This window comes from Manacus candei, unplaced genomic scaffold (assembly GCF_025592945.1).
Source record: "Manacus candei isolate 608988 ecotype Guabito, Panama unplaced genomic scaffold, ASM2559294v1 h1tg000113l, whole genome shotgun sequence".
In the NCBI taxonomy this organism is placed as follows: domain Eukaryota; kingdom Metazoa; phylum Chordata; class Aves; order Passeriformes; family Pipridae; genus Manacus; species Manacus candei.
Window position 1 is genome coordinate 2101208 of NW_026138161.1, and position 20723 is coordinate 2121930.

At 38.5% G+C, this 20723-nt stretch overlaps 1 protein-coding gene across 1 annotated transcript in view; it reads left to right on the forward strand.

Moving 5' to 3' along the window:
- Positions 1 to 20723, forward strand: part of SYNE2 (spectrin repeat containing nuclear envelope protein 2) — a 179798-nt gene that overhangs the window by 82498 nt on the left and 76577 nt on the right. Inside the window, exons 52-65 of the mRNA XM_051769854.1 lie at positions 375 to 519; positions 1208 to 1423; positions 1807 to 2072; positions 2867 to 3023; positions 5541 to 5696; positions 8472 to 8612; positions 8948 to 9130; positions 9686 to 9823; positions 10066 to 10251; positions 11221 to 11343; positions 13432 to 13614; positions 17272 to 17397; positions 19759 to 19953; positions 20503 to 20577. Of these exons, the coding sequence (XP_051625814.1) occupies positions 375 to 519; positions 1208 to 1423; positions 1807 to 2072; positions 2867 to 3023; positions 5541 to 5696; positions 8472 to 8612; positions 8948 to 9130; positions 9686 to 9823; positions 10066 to 10251; positions 11221 to 11343; positions 13432 to 13614; positions 17272 to 17397; positions 19759 to 19953; positions 20503 to 20577 (2290 nt within the window). The remainder of the gene's footprint in view (positions 1 to 374; positions 520 to 1207; positions 1424 to 1806; positions 2073 to 2866; positions 3024 to 5540; positions 5697 to 8471; positions 8613 to 8947; positions 9131 to 9685; positions 9824 to 10065; positions 10252 to 11220; positions 11344 to 13431; positions 13615 to 17271; positions 17398 to 19758; positions 19954 to 20502; positions 20578 to 20723) is intronic.

Genomic DNA, 20723 nt, shown 5'->3' on the forward strand with positions numbered 1-20723 from the left:
AGATACAGAAAAAAAGTTGGAATTGTACAGACCACGTGTCGTAGGAACAATAGAATGTGTGTTACAAACTGGGAAGTAGTTTTTGGGTATTCCTGAGGAGGATGGAATCTTAGATCAAGACATACAATTCATTGGAGCAGCTCCATGGCTGATAATATGGATATACATACCTATATTTGCCTCTGGGACATTTGTACCTTCACCTCTAAAATATCTTACGTATAACAAATGCTAATTGATGATAACTTGCAGAACATTAAGGACTACTAGTTCAGAAGACATTTTTATGTTAATTTTTATTCTAGTGGGCATTGTGTTCGTAGAGAGGAGCAACAGCAACAAATTTTAATTGGTCGATTAATTGTATCTTACAGGTATTTTGAAAAATACAAAAGCTACACAAAAACCAAAGATAAAGTGTGTGATACTCTTAAGAAACTGGAAAAGATGCTTAGACAGTCTTTGTCTAAAATTCCAATGTCTTATAAAGAAGCATTGGAGCACTTAGAAGAAAGCAAGGTAAGAGAGGTTCTGAAGAACTTGAAAAGCTCGTGCAAAACTAATGCAGCTATGCACACCAAATGATACCACAGGAGAAAGAAGTGAAATTCTTTATCCTGTATTTATATATGTATATATATAAAACCACAGAATATATTTATGTATGGTTTATAATAGGCCATGTGAAATGAGTGCATCTTACTGCTGTAGAAATCAAACATTATCTGTGCTTAAGCTCATGTTGCATTTCTGTTCAGATCCCTTACTGCTTCTTTGCAGGACCAGGACTGATCAGATTTCTAACATTGCTGTTGTTTTCCCTCAGAATTGAAAATCAGAATTTCCAGTTTCCCCACTCACAACTGTCTTGCTGCCTCCCCACCAGACGTGTGCTATAATCAACCTCTTTGCTGTCTTCTCCTTTAGTACTCATACTTGTAATTTTATATGTCTCTAAATGCTTCATATTTCTCTTCCCTTCCAAATAACCAGAAAGAAGTAACAAGAACCTAATTACCCAGGCACACTATTCTTCTGTTTGTTTTGTTTTATTTACCCCATCTTTCTCTGTAGTCTTAGCCAACAGAATTCTCTTATCATGACTGTCTTTAACCAGCTTAGAGGATCCTAATCATGTTACTGAATACTTCATTAATACTTCTGACTGTAGCATTTTATTTATTTACGTGTTTGTTTCTCCTATAAGATTTTAGTCTCCAACATTGACTCGGCTGAAGAGGATCTTGTGAAGCTGAGGCAGATCTCTGGAGAGCTGATGAGATTATGCAGAGGAAGTGACAGGGCCCTGGGCAGGATTGTAACAGTGCTGTGGGAAAACTGGTTGGGTTTGCTTGAGGCAGCGAAAGGGCTGGAAATCAACTGTGAAGAACTAAAGCAGGAATGGAAATTCATCAATGAAGAGGTGAGTTACTCAACGTCTGAAAGTTTGGGGAAATGTGGTAGGGATGTGGCTGTCAGTAAAATGGCCTGTAAAGGGCTGAGATAAGTGCAGAACATCATTTTACTACCCAGTGGTCAGCCAGTTACCTCCACCCTTTCTTGAACCCAGAGTCAAAATTGGTGAGGAAATTTATAGTGCATATTCCCTGAACCCAGAACAACTCTGCAAGGGGTTATTTGCTTTGTTAAAGCAAACCCAAATGTTTTGGCACCCTTCAGAGGTTCAAGCTCTGGCTATGTAATTCCCACTACTTAGTCACCCGTATGAGTAAATGAATAATGTAACTTAAGATGATGGAAAAGAAAAACACTTTATCTAATGCTTTGACATGGTTGTTTACTTAGCTGGAACGAGAAACAATAATTCTCGATAAGCTCCAGGAAGAACAGCCAGAAAGCCTTAAAGAGAAAGAAAAGGCCACCAGAGAGGAACTGGTAGAGTTACTAGATTTTGTGAACTCTTTTGAAGAAAACATCAACCAGCAACAGCTCCTCTTGCTCTTACTTCTTCACCGAATAAGAAACATCCTGAATACATCTGAAAACACCGAGGCAGAAGCTGCCCTTCCTGCCTTATGTGAGATAAAGGCAATGCAGGATCGCTGCAAAAAGTAAGTGGTGTGAAATTTCTGTCAAAGATATGACATAGGGCTATTTATAAGCATAGCATTTTATTGGATATTAAAGAATATATAAAAACTGTAATGTGGTTAAAAAGACGAGTGCTCTGCAGGGTCAGACCAATGCTCCATCTAACACATCTGCTGTCTGCAGCATGGGTGTTGGGGGATACTATTTAGGGAGAAGACCTGAGCCTGACCATATCACTTGTGGGCTGCAATGTGTGTTCAAGTGCAGTAGGAATCAGAAGGAACGATAGTCAGTTTTGGAGGTTCCAAGCTCTTGTGAACTTGAATGAGACGTGGGTCTGCCACTCCTAGGAAAATCAAACCTTGGGCTTTTTACAGCAATGCAACTTTTGTCTTACTGAGTACCACTGTCTAAAATTCGCCCTAAGTGTTTTCTGCAAATTTGTGATTGTACTCGCCCTTCTCTATGCCTGCTTTTGGACACGGGAATCTTTGTGAACAACATCTGCTCTGCCAGCATCTTCAGACTCTGAGAAGCTGACCTGTTTGCTATTTAAATATGCCTGATTGGTCTACCAATGTATCTGATTTGGTCTACCAAAAATACTTTGTTTACCAATATCTGAAGACTCAGTTTGAAGAAACTGAGACAACAAATGACATAAACTCAAAGATTTTACAGAAAATATTACTAAAGTCCAGACAAATGTGGTTCTGGATATAAATCTGTAAAATATCTGTATTAAACATGCTCTTTGCTCCTACTTAGTGTAGAATCTAAAACTTACTGTGTTCTTTCTGGCAATCTTTCATAGGTTGTATGAAAAGGCTCAAGACCATAAGGATTCTGTGAAAGCTGAGATTCAAGAGAGGAACAAGGTCACTGAAGAAATAAGTGCTGTGACAAATGCATTACAGAATGCTGCATCTGTGTTATTGCAAGATGCTGATGGAAAGGCAGAACAACTGGAGGTTGGTATCGGCTCTGTTACTGTGTGGGGACATTTGGAATATCTTCTGGCTTGTGCTGGTGCTTGAACTTGCTCCAGATAAAATTAGTGGCAAGGTGTATGCACATTGAGTTAAAGAGAATGAACCTGGCAGAACATGCCTGGCCCTGCCATGTCCTTGGTTGGTGTTCCTTTCCCTCTGTGTGGGTCAGTAAGCAGGCACAGAAGTATTTCCGAATTGCATGAAATTCAAGCCAGTTGCAATCCTTTTAGGAAAGATTACTTAGGGTACATCCTTCACCCTTTCCCCCTCTCTATATCTAGCCAGGGCAGCTTCAGGTGCTCTGGCTTTGATGTCCCATATTGGAGGTTAACCTGGTAAATGATTTTTAGAAATCAAAATGTGATCAAGACCATGCCCTTCAGCTGCCACCAGCACTCTGTGACAATCTATGCATTTCTGTCATTTCTTGACTTCACGAAATGCTATTATTCCTAACACCCCCAAATGTGTGTTTATTTATTTTTTTAATTATATTTGTTTCAGTTTGGCTGTATTGTGTTTGTATTGCTATCATAATTTTTTTAACCTTGATCAAAAATTTATTTTTAATTGTATTTAATCAAGTTATCTTTTAACTACAGAACCTTATCATTTATTTATTCTAGCCAACAAGGTCTATTACAAATTTGGGCTATCTTTGCTGAGTCTTATGCAAAAACTAAGGGGGTGCCCCACAGTTTCTTCTCTTTAGAAGGTGGATACTTAAAGCTGGCAAAAGGGCTAGGAAAAGTGCAGAAGCCAAAGGCCATGGTGACAGATGGGAGTATTTTCTTAAGAGTCAGCGTAAGAGATAAATGCTAGCTACATCTTTAAGAGAAAGTTCAGAAAACCCATGAGACAGCATTACTGCAGTGAAAACTGTGGATTTGTCTGAAAGGGCTGGTTTTCTATTTAAAATTATTTAGAATTAGAATAGAGTTGTGTCTGCTTTTCCACTGAGTTCTTTCTATCCAGAGTAAATGTTACTACTGGAGGTGTTTGACTGCTCTTGTCCCTCACATTCAACCTGTGACACTCTGAGCACCTAAAACTCATCCAAAAGTGAGTCTAGGCCTTGTCCTTGTTCCTGACAGCAATGGCAGAAGGAAATGTTAGCAGAAATCCCATCACATGATTTCTTTGCAACAGTGTGTCACAGCAGGCCTGTTCCTTTTGAGAAGATTCAGCTGAAAGGGTTGAAAAATTCATTAGTTTTACGTAATGCAAATACCATTAAGCGAAAATCTGCAGAGCAATTTCATCCCTTGCTTCCAAAGAAAACCTTGTTTCTCTAAAATCTGTAGCATCTGCTTTCCAGCTAAATAATCTGTGAAATGTGAACATGCATTAATATACAGACACCAGTTTGCAGAGACATGCTTTGTTTTTTATCAGTGTTGTAACTGATTCTTTCAGATTCAGGTCAGGGAATCTATAAGCTCCTGTAAATGTTGGCACAATCTTACTTGGGCCATTTGACAACAGCAGCCTTCTCTGTGAGAAAATGAGACGCACAGCTGTTTCATGGCTTTGAGGGTTTTTTTTAATATCACACTCAGTTGTTGTGGGATGACAGGAAATAAATCAATCTCAGTCTCTTACATGTTTCTTCTGTGTGTTGTATTCATGTGAGGGAAAAGATTGCCGAGTGAAGACTAGGAGCTAATGGATTACCATTACTCCTGATTGAAGAAGAAAAGGCAGTTAATTTTAATGTCTTTCATTGCCTGGTAGGAGCTTTAGATAATTTTTCCCAATAACTTGGGTTAACATTTGAGTTTCTCAAACAGGTGAGCATTGGGGGAAAGGAACCATAAAGCAAGCAAACAGAACCTTCCAACTTGAAATTCTAGAAAACCTCCAAAACAAATGAGTTTCTTCATTCTTTCTGCAAGAGGACTTAGATCGGATTTTCTTTCTAGGCCACAGGCTGTAGACAGTTGTTCAGGTTTCTTTTATCTCATAAAACCTACATTCTTCATGCAGAACTGGAAACTGCTGCTCTGAAAGGAGCCCACTGTGCTGCTCTACGTAATTGCCTGAAAGCAGACACTTCAGCCTGAAACCTGTTGCTTTTTGTGGCCTTTGTGTTGTTTATAATAATGAAGGAGTGGACGTTGGCTATTAAACGTCTTTCAAAGAGAAAATGCACTTTTGGCAAAAGGGGAAGCACAAAGGTTAACATTTAATCACAGGGGCACTTCAAATGGGTCCTTTGCTGCAACTGTCAATGAGCATCAGTGCGTCAGTTGCCCAATGTGGAGTAGTATCAAGTTTATTTAATTCTTACAGATTGAAAAGCATCATTTGATCAAATGAGTGAGTATTTCTTAAAGTTCATCTGCTTGCAGAAGTAGTCAAATTAGGTTTGCTATCCCAAAAACAACTTTTCCAAACCATAGTCATTGTAGGAATTATAAAATGCACCATGTATGTGTCTTTACCTGAGTGAAAACTGGGTAAAACTGCTGAAGTTATTTATTCTTAATTTTGTAGGAGCTTCAGAGTGTGATCAGTAAAGAAAGTCAAGCTCTACAGGATATCATGGAGAAACTCCGGATCAAGTATTCTGAAATGTATACAATAGTTCCTGCAGAGATTGAAACACAGCTGGAGGACTGCAAGAAAGTACTGCATGACCTAGAAGAGAAGGTAACTGTTGATGTAATTTTCAGACTTACCTTTTAGCAATGTATAAATAAGTACAGCAGTATTTGATGAATGTTGTAACTATAAATTTCAACTTGAAACATTGATTGGTTTTGTTTGCATTTTCCCTTCAGTGAAAATTTATGCATGAGGAAAGATTCCTCATGCTGTCTCCTTTTAGAATATCCTTACAGTAGGCTGTCTGAATATAATATTTTTCTTCTCTATTAAAATTGGACATGGCAGAACCTCTAGCAATAAAGTTTTAATATGATATGAATTCTGTCTTCTATCCAGTCTGATTTTTCAACTGTGAACTAGTAGTTAAAGTTGACTGGGAAGTTTGCATAGCTTAACTGAGAATGTATTTTCAAAACTGGGTTAAAAGAGGACTTTGAAACAGGATTTTTTAATGTAATTTGCACACACAGTAGGGTATCATGGCACAGTTCTTGTTACCATCCCTTGGGATGTGGTTGCCTTCCTTTAAAAACAGGCAGGGAATTTAAATAACTAAATAACATTGCACTGGTGTTTTTTGGGGGTTTTTTTGCATTTTTTTCTATCTGTAGAGGATATAAACAGTTAAATGTGAGCAAAATTAAGGAAAATGGAGTAATACTTTAAGTTTGGGATCAGATTTTAAACTGGTATTATTATTATTACCATTTTTAAAGATTCATTTGTATTACCTTTTAAAAGGAAATAAAATATTTCAGTTCTTATATTTCAGAAATAATTATGTTTAATGCTAATTTTAAAGGCTAAATTTCAGTTAATTTGATAAAAATTGAAGGTTTAATAAAACAGTTTTGAAATCCAGTTACTTGTTAGTGTCTGTCAGATTATTCATTCATTTTATGTGGCATTATATTAGCAGCATATTAACTACAGCTTATTAGTTTTAATTTGGTTAACTTTATGTTTTCCGTTTCAAAATGGAACCGTCTTTTCAGAAGTAGCAACTGGATAGGAGAGAGGAGAAATAAAACAATATTTATGTTTGGGGGGTGGGGTTGTTGTTTACAGTTTCATTTACCTAGCTAAAAGATTATCCCAATGTACACATGTTACACACATTACATGTTGGAGTGAAAGAACTGGTCCTGGAAGCTAGATAACATTTGCTTTTCACATTTAGGTATTGGAAAACAATATAAACTGTCTTGGAATTTTTCAAAATGCATTTAGGAAACAAAAGAAATCGTAGTGCAACTGGAGGTCAGTTTAGTTATGTGTTAGAAGATACCATCATGTGTTAAATTGAGTTAACTCGTCATATTTTAATGGCATTCTGCTTTCTTCTAACTCTGCTAACCAAACAGTGTAAATAAATTGTACTTTTGATGCCATAAATAATTAATTTATCCCAGTAAGAAGTTTTGAAATTAAAATCCTGCCCTGCTGATGACCAGAGCACTGACAGATGCAGCATTTTTTCCTGAGGAAATATATAAGTCAGTGCTTGATCTGCTTTCTCATTTCCAGCTGTGTCACATCACTCATACATGATTCTCTTCTATTTTGGAAACTGGCACTACAACGATTGATAATTTTTCATGTTTGGTCAGGATAATGGTCAGGTGTTTAGTGATTACAATCTGAATTCCTTTTTCCAAGGAATCTTAGGCACTAAGTACAGACTGGACTTCATAGCTCCTTTTGTATAAGCATGAGCCTTGGAGAGGAGCACTGTAGTTCTTTTGGCTATATATTTAATTTGATTAATGCAGTTTTATCAATACAGCGTCTTACTGTGGCTACTTGTATAGTGGTCTTATGTTGGCATCTATAAATAATGTTAATAACATTGATAAATAAAAATGGATGATAAATTTATTAACTAAAAGTTATATCAAGTCCTCTTCCCACAACATGGATAAAGTATTTCGGTATTAGGAGCTTTAAACTAGAATAACTATTAAACTAAAAATCTTTTGCATCAAGGCAGCATTAAGCTGTCCAGTGTGCATATGCCCCCTAAATCGTAGGGCTGCAGCACACAAACAATTTACCACAATTTAACAGTTTCCTGGTGCTTGGCTGACCCTAGCAGCTAGCAGGGTTTAGTAAGCAAAAATGTCACTCTGGGCTAAAAGCAAGGACTTTCTCACTCCCTGCACCTCATCTAGTCCATAGTAACCTGGTATCTTAATGAAGAAAGTTTTTCTCTTTACACAGAAAATCAGGCCCTCCAGTGTACCAACTTTTCATTTCTATGGAGTTCTGCAGAGTGAAATTAAGTTCCATATACTTCATGGTGCTCAGAGCTTTTTATTTCAGTGATATTTCAGTGATAAATCTCTTAAGTTTATATTTAGAAATTCGCTGTACGTTGATGCACTTTCATATTCCCTTACTTGTTACATGGAAGTCATAGCAGTCGGCTGAGACATGAAGGTGTCATTCTGGGTTTCTTACAGCATAAATCTAAATGTGACCCTTTCCACAATGCAGCATCATCAGCCTCTGTTAGGGATGAGAACAGGGGCAGCTGAAGCAAAGCACCCAGGGAGCTGCAGTGTCTCATTGCTTGTTTCCTCAGGGACTGCCTTTCTGAGGCAGTAATTTTTTAATGAGAAGGAATTATTGAACACCATGTAGACATTGAACCTGCTCATGTCGATGCTTCTCCCTGCAAATGTAATTCCACTCTTGTGTTTTTAAGTGACTTGTCAAGAGAAACATAAAAAGAATTTGAATATTTTTGGTGAGGTGGTGCACAGAAACAGGCAGATCTTTGTAATCTCCCCTATTGTTTTCTCTTTGCTCTGACAGGTTAGCTCTGAAATCTTGCAGAACTCTCCTCAGTACGTGCTGAAAAGCAAAGCAGAAACTATTAACAATGGCCTGCAAGCTATTGAAAAGATGTTACAACAGAAGAGTGAAAACATTGCCAAAGCCAAAGAAGTTCAGAAGGTAATGTTGTGAAAAGAAAAAAATTTGTGTTGAAAGATTATTGTTTGTTTCTACAGAGCCTGGTTTAGCAAAAAGTGGTCTTCCATTCATTTTATGTCTGTAGAAAGAGAAGTACAAACAAACATTTAGCTGGTGAATATTTACCAATTCTTTCTCACAGGAAAAGACGTCATTTTTTCAACTGTGAATCAGTCCAGTAGATGCAGAGTGTTCTGTTCTCAGCATATCAGTTCTGAAATCTTTGCAATTCCACATACCCCACGTGAAGAATAAATAACACTGCTGTTATCTTTGAGTCTGACCTTACATTTCACTTCCTTTTTCTCCGTGTGCAGCAAATCTGGGATATGCTGGACCTTTGGCATTACAAACTCAATGAACTGGATGCAGAAGTGCAAGATATAGTGGAGCAGAATTCCTGCCATGCACAGGAGTTGATGGATATCTTGGTGACCCCTCTTCAGCATTACCAGCAGGTCTCACAGCTTGCAGAGCGCAGAACTGCCATTTTAAACAAGGTAGGTGCAAGTGTAAAAGTTCCTTTAAAATCACATCTCATTAAAAAAAAAAAGAGAGTGAAGGCTTTGCATAAAACATCAGAGGCTGACAAATGAGTAGAGTCACAAGCCTGCTGTAAGTGCATTGGCATATTATAGCTGGAGTTTTTGGAGTGGCAAACTTGCCTCCAGCTGCTACCCCAAAGGACTGGTGGGTCTGCACCGTGGTTGGTGGGGGTTAGTGTGGGGAATTCACACCCCTCGGTGGGTGCAAAGATGGTTCTTTGTTTCTCTGCTAATGGGCTGTCTATTAAAGCAACATTGCCATATAAATTGCAGCAATGCCTCCATGAAATGTAAGCATGTAAGCACCAAAATTACCTTTGATTAGAGGAGATAGCCTGAAATCACGAAACTGTTTCAGAAAAATAGTGATTTTTATTTCACCGTACTAATTTAATTGGCCACAGTGAAAACACATCCTGTTTTCTTTTAATCCTGTCCACAGATGCATTTATCCTACACAGTGAACAGCAATTCATTTGTGCCTTTCTGTTAAATCCTGTCATTTCCTAGGCTGCCAACAAGATGGAAGAGTATGATGAACTCTTGAAGAATGTGAAAGATTGGATAGAAAGCACCAACTGTTTGCTAAGAACAGATGTTCAAAGTGACTCTGCAAAAAGCTTACGCAAGCATACTGATGACCTGCAGGTAAGTGCTGATGCAGATATGTGGCCCTGTCAGAACTGGTTGCTCTGTAGAGATGCAATTTTCCATTCTTAAGTCTTGCTGACATAAATAATTTACCACTTTCAGTAAATCCTTTGAGTGAAAAATAGTTACCGTTGACACTCATGAAATATGAATACTTTCAGATGTTGAACATATCTATATTGTCAAAGTGCTAATGCTCACCACTGATGGATCAAACTAAGCTCTTATTTTGTCCCCAGATGGCTTTGGAAGACTCGGAGCAAAAGCAAAATGTTCTGCACGGTGTTTACGTGGAGCTGGAGGAGCTGACACCAGTCTTTGAAACCAGCAGTGTAATGCAACAGCTGCATGAAATAGATGACCAAGTAGCAACTTTACAGCATGAGATAGCAGAGATTCTTCCACAGATCCTGCATGTGGCTGATGTAAGTCTGGGTGACCCATCAGTGTCTTTTATCAGAGCTTCATCATATGTTATGAAATACGAATTATGTTACCTGCATAGGGAAAAGGGTTTAGTGGTTGTGCCAAGCAAGGAAATTAATTGTCTGGAAACAAACCATCAGAAGGCTTTTGGTAACTAATTAAGCTGTAAAGTTCAGGATTAGCACAAGGTGTAGGAGGAAAGGCTGGGAACCTGGGTTGGTTCAGCCCAGAGAAGAGGCAGCTTGGGGGTGGGAGTGTGGATATTACTGGTGTCTGCTGCTATGTAAATGAAGACTATAGACAGGACAGGACCAGACTCTTCTTGGGGTGTGCAGAGAAAAGATGAGCAGACCTAAAGTATAACAAAGGAAATTACATCTAGGAAGGATTTTTTCTGCAGTGAGATTGGTCAGACATTTAATCGGGGCCCATAGGTGGGGTAACATGTCCATCCCAGGAGATACTCAAATCTCAGCAGGGTCAGGCCCCAAGTGACCTGCTTTGACAGGCACCAGAGACCTCCTGAGGTCCCTTCCAACCTGATCTATTCTGTGACTCTGTGAGAATTCACAAGCAGCTCTCCTGTATGTGATTCATTTGCTGTAAGACTCTGCACAGGAAACTGCAATAGTGTAATTAGAGTAGTTTCCTATGCTGCTATCTGTCACCACTGGAAAACTGTCTTCTCAGTACTGGTAATTTATAATGTGACTTTTCCAGGATCTGTCAGTTCTGTATTAAGGATTTAAAACAGACCAGGTGATCTCAAATACTTAATTCCTTCAGAAGTTATGATGGAGTAATTTCTAGTAACTAAGCTTTTGATTGCGAGCATCCATTAACATATCCTGCAAATGCTGAACTTGTTTTTCAGTGTTTCTTTTTAAATGTAAGTTTAAAGGCAGAAATGCAAGCTGGCTGTGGTATTTGTACAGTCTACAAATACTCTCTCTTTTCCCAAAATCTAGGAATTGGATGCCATTGAATCTCATGTGAAAGTGTTTGAGAAGGATGTTGCAGAAATGAAGACAATCCTGTCATCAGACGATCTGTTAGAATTTTCTCCTAAAGACCAACTTAAGCATGGACAGGTCTGTAAAAACTTGTATATGGGCTTTTTTCCCCTGTATATGTATGCAGAAGTTAGTGTAAGTATGGTTTCAGAAGCATAAGGATGTTAGTGACTGCAAACCACCATGAACAAGTTTTTAGTATGTGATCTTGAAATGCTAGTATGACACAAATTTTAACTCTGGGATCAAAGATTGAAAGTACTATTTCGGACATGGTTTCTGCTGCATGTTTCTACAGTAGCAAGTACTCTAAAATCCAAAAGGAGCACATTGGTAGGGCAAAACAATTGGTGCAGAGGACTTGGTATCTGTGTTGTATGTGTCTTGGGGCTTACTTCGGACTGATCCTGTAGAATGGACATCCATTAGTAGCTGGTTGTCTTCAGAAGCTCTTCTGGAGAGTATCACCTGCATTAGTTTCATTAGAAAGGAATTCAGTTTGCATCCAAGACATCTGATCAATGTAAACCTTAAGGGGAGACTGTTGAGAGACCCTTTCAAGGAGCACAGTCATGTTTTGAACAAAGCATTTAAAATTAAAGCACACTTGAGAACACACCCACGGAGAACTCGAGTGTGTAACTTAAGCACATGTTGTCAGACATAGCTGCCATATTTGAGGATCTCCACTTTTGGGAAGTTTACGGCCTAATTTTCAGATACCCTTGCTGCACACCACTCTACTTGTGGCATGAAACAGTAATCTGAAATTTGGAAAATGAGGCCCTATTTTTTCAAAAATGGACAAACTTTAGCAGATGTTTCTGGAAACGTAGGCTGAAGTGACTTACCATAAAGTTGTGCAGGGCCTTCACTGCAAAGATACATTGGCCAGATGTTTTTTCATGTCTCTGCATAAAGCAAAGCATTATAGTATCTTTTATTTCATAACACATGCAGTCCACAGTGTTACCTGACTGATATGCAAAAGGCATTTGCAGATGAGGAATGAAAATGTCCTCATACCTCTCGTAGCTTTGTAACTCTCATAACAAAGCTTTGCAGCTTTGTTATCCAGAGAACAATTTTGTAATTTCCACACTGCATTGTGTGGAAAAACTAAGGTAATATTTCTTCTGAAAAATAATGTTCACTTCCTTATTTAGAATCAAAGCCAGGATAATACGCTAATAACAAAAAATTCCTGATGCAGACTGCTTGTGAAAGAGAGAATAAGCATCTTTATTCCAACTGAGGCATTTCAAAATGAAATCTTCTTGAGAGGGAATTTAACAAAAATGTTAGTAATTAAAAAACCCATAGGTGGTTTGTTTGGTTTTTTTTTTTTTTTTCCTCTGAAGTTCCCAGCTGAATGAGGTCTCTGTAAGATTTCATACTTCTTTAGGAGAACCAAGATGTTATGTGTTGGTTATTACCATTCTGTCTTTCTGAAGCTGATCACTGAGTCTTCCATAAAATAAGTTTTGTGGTATGAAACTGCATATTTCTGTTCATCCAGAACTGATAAAGGTGGTTGTAAACTGTGCATTCACTTGAGGTATTGTGGTATGAAATACTGTCTTCAGAAAAGCCACTTCACAGGTTTTCCCCGACTTCCATCCCAATTCATCATCTCAGCTATGTTGATACACTGTTTATGGGACCATCATAAAACTACTGGTGTGCAGGACAAACAGCAAAACCCAGAATTTGCTAGAGTGACATCAAAGGGTTTGCACCAGGTTTTTAACTGTTTTCACTGCCAATAATACTCTGCTTTGAAATGACCCACTTAGTAAATAGCACCTAATCTGAATGTGACTTTTTTTTGTCACTGTGCAAACTTTATGTATGTATACACTGAAAAAAAGAAGAATTGTAAATGAAAGATGTATCTTTGTCTTGCTTTAGACAACCTCACTGTGGATTTTCACTTCTTTGTTCCAAGATTCATAGAATCACAAAATATTGAGAATTGGAAGGAACCCACAGGGATCACTGAGTCCAATTCTTAAGTGAATGGCCCATAGGGGGATAAAAATATTCCTCTTGAATGGGAAACTGACCAAAGAGAACTTTTGCACATCATAAGAGTGTAGTATAAGTTTTCGATGTTCATTTTTTCTAACTCACTATCACATCCATCATCTGTCTGTGTCCTGATAGGTTATACTTGAGCATGTTGGTCCCATGCAGAAGACTATTGTTCATATACAGTCCTATGAAGAAGCACTTCAGCTACCAGCGATGAAAATGCAACCTTTCTCAGTCTTCAAAAGAGCAAGAAAACTCTTGAGAGAATTGAAGAAATTAGAAAAAATTACTAAGGAACAAAATGACCTACTTGAGGTAATTGATTTTTTTTTTTCTTGTCACCTAAACCACCTTTACTTTATAGTAATTTTGATCTTTAAACAATATTGCTATTGCAGACACATAATTATGCCTACTATGTCTTCTTTGGGGAATTTTTTTTTGTTCTTTTTTTCTTTCCTGTTTCATTTGATACTGCAACAAAGCACACTCAGTAGTCTTGAAATACATTTCAGTTTTCCGATTCAGTCACAGCTGACACCATGTGGTTTTAACATACTGTAGAAGAAATGAAGGCTCAGGTGTCTTATGACAGAGGTTTGCACTGATGAGTGAAGTCCACACCAAGTCTTTAAAGTTATCTTTACCATGGAAATTCTTGTTGGCAGCCATTATATAGAAACAGCTGACAGCAGAAGGCCTTTTACTAATCCAGATCAGTGAGCCAGGAAAGTGACCATTTCCTACAGCTGTGTCATGGTTAATTCATTGTTTTGAGGTAGGCCAACATGTGACAGGGAGCCTGGAGATGCTGTTGGCCAAACCAGGTTTGGGAACAGAAATGATACAACAGCATCGATGTGATGCACGGCCCTAGAAGAAGGCAGTGCTGGCAGGTTAATGAGTGTTAACTCGGGGCAGTGAGGGTTATGAACAGCTCCAGACCTGAAGGAATCTCTCTGCAGCATTTCACTGAGCGATGTGGTTGTACCAGCTCAGGAAGGTTTTAATTCAGGGCCTGTCACGCTCCATTGCCCAGGTTGGAGGCAACCTGGAGTTGGGTTACGCACGTTCCCACATCAGCAGAGATATGAAAATTCTCAGGTGGCCCATCCATTTCTTGGCAGGATGAGGGCAGCACCTAGAAAAAGGTTACATTATCTTTGCTGATACAGTTTTCCTAACCTATTACAGTAAAGCAGAATGCTTTAGAACATCTAACTGGGCATTTCAAAGGCCAGGCAGACACAAGTGTCAGCTAAAATGTGAATGTCCATCTTTGATTTGCAGTTTGTGAAATTAAGAGCACCACACAAAGAAAAAAACTGAAAACATGCCACATGATTATGGAGTTCAGAAAAAAAGCAATGACCATATGAGATCTATGATCCCTATGATCCCTTTTTTTTTTTTTTTTTAATCCGTACAGTTTATTAGGTCTGAAAAAATGGATGTGGTAAAATGTACCTTTTTCAGAGTTACAGATCAAATACTTGAAAATTTTCAAAACACTTTAAAACCATCAGAAACAGAGTACTTTGCAATTGAATTATTATCATGACACTTGTAACTGGTTTGTGTGGAGCATTAGGTCAAGGTTTAGATTTTTGTCCTCTTTGTAAAGCTGTAACCTTTCTTTGCTCAGCATTTGCCTTTACCTTGTAGGCATCCATCAATCTGTAGCTGAGTGAAATTTCTTTGTGAGAATACAGATTGGAAAAATTGCAATTCTTGGCAGCTAGTTTATCAAACTGTGCAAAAGAGATTTTCCAGTGCAGTTAAATGGTTTGAAAGCAGCAGTATTACAATACAAGTCTAGTACCAGCTAGGATGTAACAAAGGATAAAACTATTAAAATATGGCATTTTGAGTGTTGCATCAAAAAGGTAGTAAGCTTCCTGTAGAAATATATACATGGGGTTTCTTTCCCTGGGGATCAGTGTGTGGATGAGTTTGCCCATCTTTTGCTGTGGATGACGCAATGGGATGTTGCACTGGTAACTTCTGTATAATTAAATTGCATTGTAACACTTGAAACTATATAACAGAAACAAAACCTGCAATAGGTATAGCAAGTGCTTTGGGGCAGGATTTTCGGTGACTTAGATCTGCGTTGAACATTGCCCTCTGTTTTTTATTGTGGCTCGTTAAGTACCACACCTAAATAACGTCATCAGGAAGAGGAGTTGGAAGCCACATCTGCCTCTACTGGTTTTCTGTGTGAGAGAGTGGCAGTATTTGCATATCTGTTGGCTTACTGAGCTCATTTTCACTAAGCTCTTCCAAGACAAATACACTAAAGGCAGGTGGGCCTTTTCCATGGGTCGGTCTTCTAGTGTTACCACGATATGAAAAGTCAAGGGCAAATGTTAAGCAGGAAATAACTCAAAAGACAGGCAACACTTGTAGGAAGAGATTAAGTCCAACAGATATGGTATCATTTGGTGTATTGGATAAAGGATAAAATCAGATTTTCTTGTCCCTGAGTGGAAGGCAGGGAACAGATGAGTTATCTTCAGGCAAATGACTTTATCACGTATTGACCTGTGACTGAAGACATTGGAGTCTGTATACAAAATATTCATATTCTTTAGTAAGCCAAGGAAAGTTGAGGTAGTACTCAACCTATTACTAAACACTCCTATTCATATGGAAGTGAAGGTGTGAGTAAGAGAATCTCCCTTTTAGAAGGTCTTTAAAACTGAGCAGGAGAAGACCTATTCTGTTTTTTTTCCTCCTCTGATTCTTTAGCTATGGCACTAAGATTATAGGCCATAATTAAATATCTTTCTCTTCAATTTGGCTTTCTTTTATTAACTGAAGAAAATAGGTTTTTCTTTCTTTTAAAACATGTAAGTAAGATAATAATGATTACTTAGAATCTTATCTGTCTGCATTTTCTTGAGAGGGAGTGTTCTTTTGAAGAAGTGACTGTAGAAATGACTCTGTTATGTTCGTAGCAGGAGAGACTCTTTGCTCTGAAAGTCAGTCTGTGCATACTTTGCAGTGAGATTTTTGACCTGTCAGGTCATTCAGGTGCTGCTGTCAGCAGAGTAAGTTCAAGCCTGTTGACTTCATTGTTTCTTCATTACCTTTTGCAGACACCTGAGGAACAGTCCTTAGATAGTCTTTGGTTCTCAGCCTGTGGGTCAGAAAACACAGAGCCACCAAGTGCTGTGCATATTCAATGTTTTCACAAAATATTCTGATTTGTAAATGTGACAATTTCTTAATTACCAGACACATCATGACAGGCTGTGACTGACAAATATGAGTTTGTGGGGAGATTGCCCTAAACAGTCAAGCTGGGAGTTGATGAGATTTTGCTGTTACTGTCAAATGAGTAAAAGTGAATTTAGCTATTTATAACATATGATATGTTTTCCTATAAGCCATGTAAGAAGAGGAAGTTCACATGGTGGGACTACTTATCATTTTTATGGGAAGTATTCAAATTGTCAGATACTGTAGTTGGCTTATTCTCTGAGCTGCAGTGTCTGCCTGGTGTACGGCACACTTCATTTTTGGTCAGTGCAGAACTAGCTGCAGTAAGGACTTCAGCACCAGTAAAAAACAGGTAGGGTTTCTAACTTGATACGAAATATTGTAATTTCTCTTTTTTTTTCCCCCCAACCTTTTATAAATTGTAATGAATGTAATGAAATATACTCTATTTCCATTTTATAGCCAAATTTGTAGTTCTACTCTGGAGTAAGCAAAGATGTGCTTCTAGGCAGAATAATCCACCGTACTTCATCTTGGGGATAGAGCGGTTTGTTTGTCCTTAGCAAGTGAATAATAAACTTAGTGAGTTTGTGCAAAGTTAGCAGAGCAAACACAGTTTCTGTTACATGTAACTAGAGGTGCAAAGGAGGCTTCACTACTCTTCAGTTCATCTTTGCTGTGTTACTGACTAGTTTTGTTTCTGTACTCCTTAATTCAAAATTATTTATGAAGATTACTATTTCACAGGAAACTGTAAAGAAAACAGAAGAATGTGAGCAAGAAATTGAAAAGTTGAAACAACTCTTAAAGAACCACTTGGTTGAAGTATCATATGAAGATCAACCACAGGCTCAGAAGACTCACTGTCCAGAGGTGGGTTTCACTGTTTTCTCTCTCATGTGTGTTACTTGTCCTGACTAACACTAATCATGATGATGATTATTTCATGAGAAATAGCACTGTACTTGCCTTCCCCACCAGAGTCAAGCAGACAATTGAATGCCATAGTGTGACCATGCAATTAATTACAGTTAATATTAGTTTGCAAATTGGGTATATCTTTCATAATATACTCCTTATTGATTTTGATATGTCATTTGTACCTGTATCAATTTCTAAGAAAAGCTGAGTGCTGTTTTCATGACAGCTGACAGCTGTTTTGGTGAAACAATATGCAGCACTGATAACTCACCTGTGCTCGGCATCCTGCCAGTTTTCCTGAGGTAGCAGCTTGGGATAGTGCATAAGGAGAGAACTGAGTCCCTTTCTGATTGCTGATTATGCAATGGTACTTCTGGGGATTCTGATTAGGGTTAAATTCATTAGACTCCTTTCCTTCCTCACTGCTGCAGTGTGTTTTCATCAACTGATAAACATGTGTTGCTTTTCTCCCTGCAGTCAGCATCTTTCTATAATGGATGAATTAATTTGTTAATGCAAAAATAAGATGTGTTTTAAGGACAGCACTGCAGAAACCAGGAAATTACTAATTAAATGTAATAACTATTTATAAAGTGCCTCTGAAATGCTCAGTTTTTTCCAGTCAGTCACAATAAAGCTAATACACTTATATTGTACTTGCCTAATAACTGTAATCACTCAGGAGGCTCCTAAGTACATGGTAGCTCTGCTGTCAGCTGGTTGGGTGCTGGAGGCTTGATGTAGTACTAAGCATGACTCATTTCCTGGTTCTTACTTGTTTTTTGTCTTTGAGTGTGGGATTTTCTTTTTAATAGCTGTTGTTTTAGCAGACAACCCATTTCAGAATTGTAGCATTGCATGTATAGAAGTGGGCGATAGAACTGCCCATCTTCTTGAGAGGTTTCAGATAAAGAAGTGATGTTAATAAAGATTTGGTTTCTGAGGAAGTTATGGCTGACTAAGTTTGAAAAACAGTAGATGGTAAATGTATGCTGGAGAGTCTCCTGCTGCAATGAAACAAACAGATATATTGTTCTTAGTGGGCATTTATAAAAATATGCCAAATTGTCATGGATGGCCGTTTCTTCATTCCAGTGACATTTTCTTGCCTCTACCTTTGCGAGATTTTATCTTGTAGTTTTGAGTGTACAAAAAGAGAAAAACATCCTTGTCTAAGCAGAGTTCCCCATGTCCTTTGTAAATTTGCTGGAGTTTCTGCCTCCACCTTCCCTGTCATGCCACCACATTTGAGTTATTAACAGAATAAGCTGTAGTCAAGGCAGAACCAGCAGTCTTACTGCTTTCATCTGTTACAGATTATTACTGGCATAACATCATTAATGATAGGGCATGGTGTGGAGTCGTTGCTGTTCTGATTTCAGGCCCAGCATCAAAGCTTGCTCTGATCAACTGAGGCCAGTGTGTAATGGGATATTTAGCCAGGTTTTGGTTTTCCAAGCAAGCAACAATGCTTCAAAGAGCTTTAGCACTTTTAGTAATTAAGAGAGTAGAGCAATTTATTCCTTGCCCTGTCTTACTCTGTTATTTGCTGTGCTTTCTTTGCTCACCTGGAGGCTGGGTGGTAAGGAAAACTCTAAGGGCAGAACACTGGCTAGAGCAATTGTCATGGCCAGGACTGAGACCAAGACAGATTTATTTCCCCCTTTGTTAGTGCAGAGTTACTTGGATTATTGTTTAGTCCCTGCAGAACATTAAATATTTTCCTTGCACTTTATTGGGGACCATTTCTCCCAGTATGATATTCAAAGACATGGGATAGTTTTGTCCCTAGACATGTCCCTAAAACCCATCAAATGGTTTGTTTCCTTTCTTTAACTTCATCAAAGACTCAGCCCTGAGCTTCCCTTGTTGCTGACTTTGCCCTCATCAAGGCTATCCTAAGTGCTTAGTGTCAGGTTTTTCCAGGGAAGGTAGTTGGAAGTTAACATCACCTGCTGTGACACACAGAGTAATGTAACCCATCTGCATTCCCTTTGTCCTGAAGGAAGCTAGTGTTCCCTTGGGTATGCAGGACCTAGTTAAAATTAGTTCCAGCCTGCCACAGTTTCCTTCCAGACTACCAGCTTGTGCACTACAAGTGGCAAGTGCTGTTCTGAGCTGAATCTGTTGCTGCTGTTTTGCATGTATCTGGACATCTGCTGCAGTGACAATGGGGAACTGTCCCAATGCCCTGAAAAAGGAAAAGGGGGAAATAGCCCCAGTCCCAGTAAGATGCATCACTGGTGTCATCTGTTACATTACTGTTTGGTTAAGTAAGAGTAATGGATGCTTATGGATGTTGTTACTCCTTAGGGAGAAATGGAAGCTGTAAAAGAAGAGATCATAAAGCTGTGCCAAAGAAAGGAAGATATCCTTACCGGGATGAAGAGCTCCATGTCTGAGCTTCACCAGCGCTTACAGCAAGACATGCCTGAATCAGCAGATGAATCTGTAGCCTCTGTGTTAGCACAGAGTAACTCAGTTGGGACTGATGTTTCTGGTCAGCAGGTAAGTGATCATTTACCTGAGAGCTGGAGAGGGAAGGTAAATAACCCTTCTTCCTCCTGGAGGAGTGGCGTGTGAGAGAGGAGCACCTCTGCAGCTGTGAATCAATACTGTTTCTCCTCCCCTTTGTGCTTCTGAGTGGCCCCAAAATGATTGAGTGTGATGCATTTCTAAGAGAAGCTAGGAGAAGGGTGCCTGTGGTTATTTTTCATCAGGAGCAGGTTCAACATGAAGTTTGTATCAAACAATCAGTAGCAAAATGCTCGATGAGTAGTTTGGTTGATAATCAGTTGTTCTGGGATTTTCAATAAATTATTTTCATGGAGCAAAAATAAATTTGTCCCTAATATATCTGGTATGTTGAAACTTAACAGCATCAAGTCCCAGTTTTCAGGGGTGCTGAGTACCTGAAACTTTCAGTTACTTTAATGTAGGGTGCCAGATTTTCCGTGCTTCCCCAAAAGTGGACCCCTGTTTACAGGCAGAAAGGAAGAGGCTTTTACTGTTCTTGTCATGATTAATTGGGTTGTCTCTTTGTGTGTATTTTTGTAGTTGAAAAAAAGAGGAGTGATATCTCTTCTGCCTTCTTTAGATGAAGAATCAGAAGACTCTTCTTTCCACAGCAAGGTGAGTTCAGTATATGTCTTTATATATACAGCTGTGTATGTAAGATAGAAGATTTTGGTAGAGGATGAACTATGAAAAATGTGTAAATATGAAATATTTCAGAACAAATTGAGATACCTTTTATCACTGCAGGATACGAAGATATT